Source organism: Alligator sinensis, unplaced genomic scaffold (assembly GCF_000455745.1).
Source record: "Alligator sinensis unplaced genomic scaffold, ASM45574v1 scaffold628_2, whole genome shotgun sequence".
Lineage (NCBI taxonomy): Eukaryota > Metazoa > Chordata > Crocodylia > Alligatoridae > Alligator > Alligator sinensis.
Genome location: NW_005841833.1, coordinates 3967788 through 3970103, shown reverse-complemented (window position 1 = coordinate 3970103; position 2316 = coordinate 3967788). Strand labels below are relative to the sequence as shown.

Here is a 2316-nt window from a genome sequence, read left to right as displayed (position 1 = left end):
GCCCGGGCGGGGGACCTGCTGCAGGCGTCTCAGCCCGGGCTGGGGCGTGCACAGCCACTGCGCAGCGGCCCCTGCGGTGCGTCGCCTTGGCTCGGGTCCCATCCCTGCTTGCACTGTGCGTCTCTCCAAACCCTTTTGGTTTGGGGATGAGTCAGAGCCCAGGCAGGAGAAGGGCCGTCATTTCCCGCCGCCGCAGGGCCAGGGTTGCGTGCACGCAGGGAAAGGGGCGCTTTGCAACCTCGCTCTCGCTCCGGCCACGTTGGGGGCTGGACTGCCCCAGGAAGGGCAGGGGCTGATGCATCCTCGCTACGCCGCCCGTGCCAGCGGTGCCTTCTCTGCACCCGGCCTCCTCCTTTGTGCTCAGCAGCCCTTGGAAATCCCCGGGCTGGGTTCAGAGAGCTGGGCCAAGGGCGTGGGATCTGCCTTGCCCTCCGGTCGGTCTTATCCAGGCCAGGCCAGCGACACAGAACAGCTGGGACCGGAGCGGGCGGTCTCAGGCCACGGCAGCGCTGTATTTCGGCCCAGCTGCCACCAGGAAAGGCGAGGATGCCGGTGTCCCACTAGTCATTAGTGGCTCTTCGCTAAGAGCCTCTGGAAGTTGCGGAAGCATCCTTCTGGGCCTCTCTGGCTTTCTCTTACTCCAGCGTTGAGCCTGGCACCCAGGGTAGCTTGTAACCGGCTGCACGGCGGCTCCCTGCTTCTTGTGTCCTGCAGCTTCGTCTCCTGGCAGCCTTTTTGTTTGGCCCGAGGTAGACCGAGGCCTGTGCCGTGGGAGCCCCTCGTGGTCCACAGTCCACTGCAGCCCTAGCCTGTGTGGTTGCTTGCCATAGCTGGCAGAGTGTAGCCCCCCACAAATAGCCTCAGCCCCCGGAGACCCCCACACAAAGCGAGCATCTCTCGACAGCAGAGGTGTGGGGGTACCTGATCCACTTCCCCCCCACATGTCCCGAGTGAAACGGGGGCAGGGAGCACAGCTGGGACGGCCATCTCCTCCGCTCGGCTCCGCATGCCCACAGCTCCTGCCAGGGCGTATCTGGCTCCTCCCTGAGACCATCCGGGGGCCGAGGAGAAGGTCCCGGGAGCTGTCGTCTGAGCTCCACGTGCACCTCGCCCTGTCGGAGAGGAGATGCCGGCCTGGGGGAGTCTTCCCCGTGTCCGGGGAGCGGGGAAAGCGGTGCCGCGGTGCAGGCCCGGGTGCTGAGCAGCCGTCAAGGCACTGAGGGCTTCGTTGGCAGCATCCGCTTGCGCCAGAGCCCGAAGCTGGGTGGGCGCAGGGGGTTCACAGCTCCAAGCACGAAGCTCGGTCTTTGCTTTTTCTGCTAACGCGCTCTTTGCCCCTCTGCTTCCCCCTCCAGAGCTCCAGACCAAAGCTGCGCACGACCTGTTCTGCCATCCAGGAGGTCCGCCGGTGCACCCGCCTGGAGATGCCTGACAACTTCAACACCTTTGTCCTTAAGGTAGGACTTGCCATCCCTCCTAGGCCGTGGGAGAAGGGTAGGGGGCAAGAGGCTGCTGCCCTCCCCGGTGCCTCAGCTTGCCTGGCCCAGGCCCTGCCCTTTGCCCGGCTGCTCGGCACACGCTGCCTGGGCCCAGCCCTCGTCCTCCCTTTGTCCCAACAGCCAGGAGGCAGCGCGCCCCAGCCGCCCCGCTGGCGTCAGTGCCCCCCATCATGGCACATGTCCACGGAGGCTCTCGCGCCAAATTTCACTTCCTCTTCTCCCCCCCCCAGCGAGGAGCAGCTCCGGTTTGGGCTCAGCCCTCTCGGTGCCGCGGCTCTGGCGCATGACGGAGCCGGGGGCACGGTCTCAGGCGGAGGGCAAGAGTCCTGGAGACCTAAGCCCACCCTGCAGGGAGCCAGCACAAGACCCCGGCCTGCGTGTGGGGGGCACGGTTAGGTCCCCTTTGCTTCATCTCCCCTGATGCGCTGCCCGGGATGGCCGTCTCCCTCCAGGGCCTCGCATTCGTGGCCTCGTGCCCAGGCAGCTGGCAGCACGAGACCACCTGCCCGGTCTCTGCGGGCCAGCGGAGGTTGGGAGCAGCTGCCTCCAGCGGCCACGCCGAGACACGCAGGCTGCTCCCTTCCCCAAGCGTCCGGGGCAGAACCGCCGCCTGCGTCACATCTCCAGCCCTGCAGACCTCGCGAGGGGCCGGGGGAGAGAGGAGAGCGAGTTCCCCTGGGAAGTCTGCGGCCGGATCTCCTCGCCCTTCACAGCAGCCTCCTTCCTGCCTCTGCCCCCCTCGCAGCCGTTCCCTAGACCGCGGCGGAGGCACGTGAGGCCCCAGCGAGGAGGGGAGAGGAAGCTGCGAGGCAGAGGG

The 2316-nt window shown here is 67.2% G+C and overlaps 1 protein-coding gene across 6 annotated transcripts in view; it reads left to right on the top strand.

The window, feature by feature from the left end:
• The window catches only part of SH2B3 (SH2B adaptor protein 3), a 67205-nt gene that overhangs the window by 56523 nt on the left and 8366 nt on the right, over positions 1-2316 (top strand). For all 6 annotated transcript variants that reach the window (XM_025198920.1, XM_014518436.2, XM_006015179.3 and 3 more), the window contains exon 3: positions 1356-1457. In XM_025198920.1, the coding sequence (XP_025054705.1) occupies positions 1356-1457 (102 nt within the window). The remainder of the gene's footprint in view (positions 1-1355; positions 1458-2316) is intronic.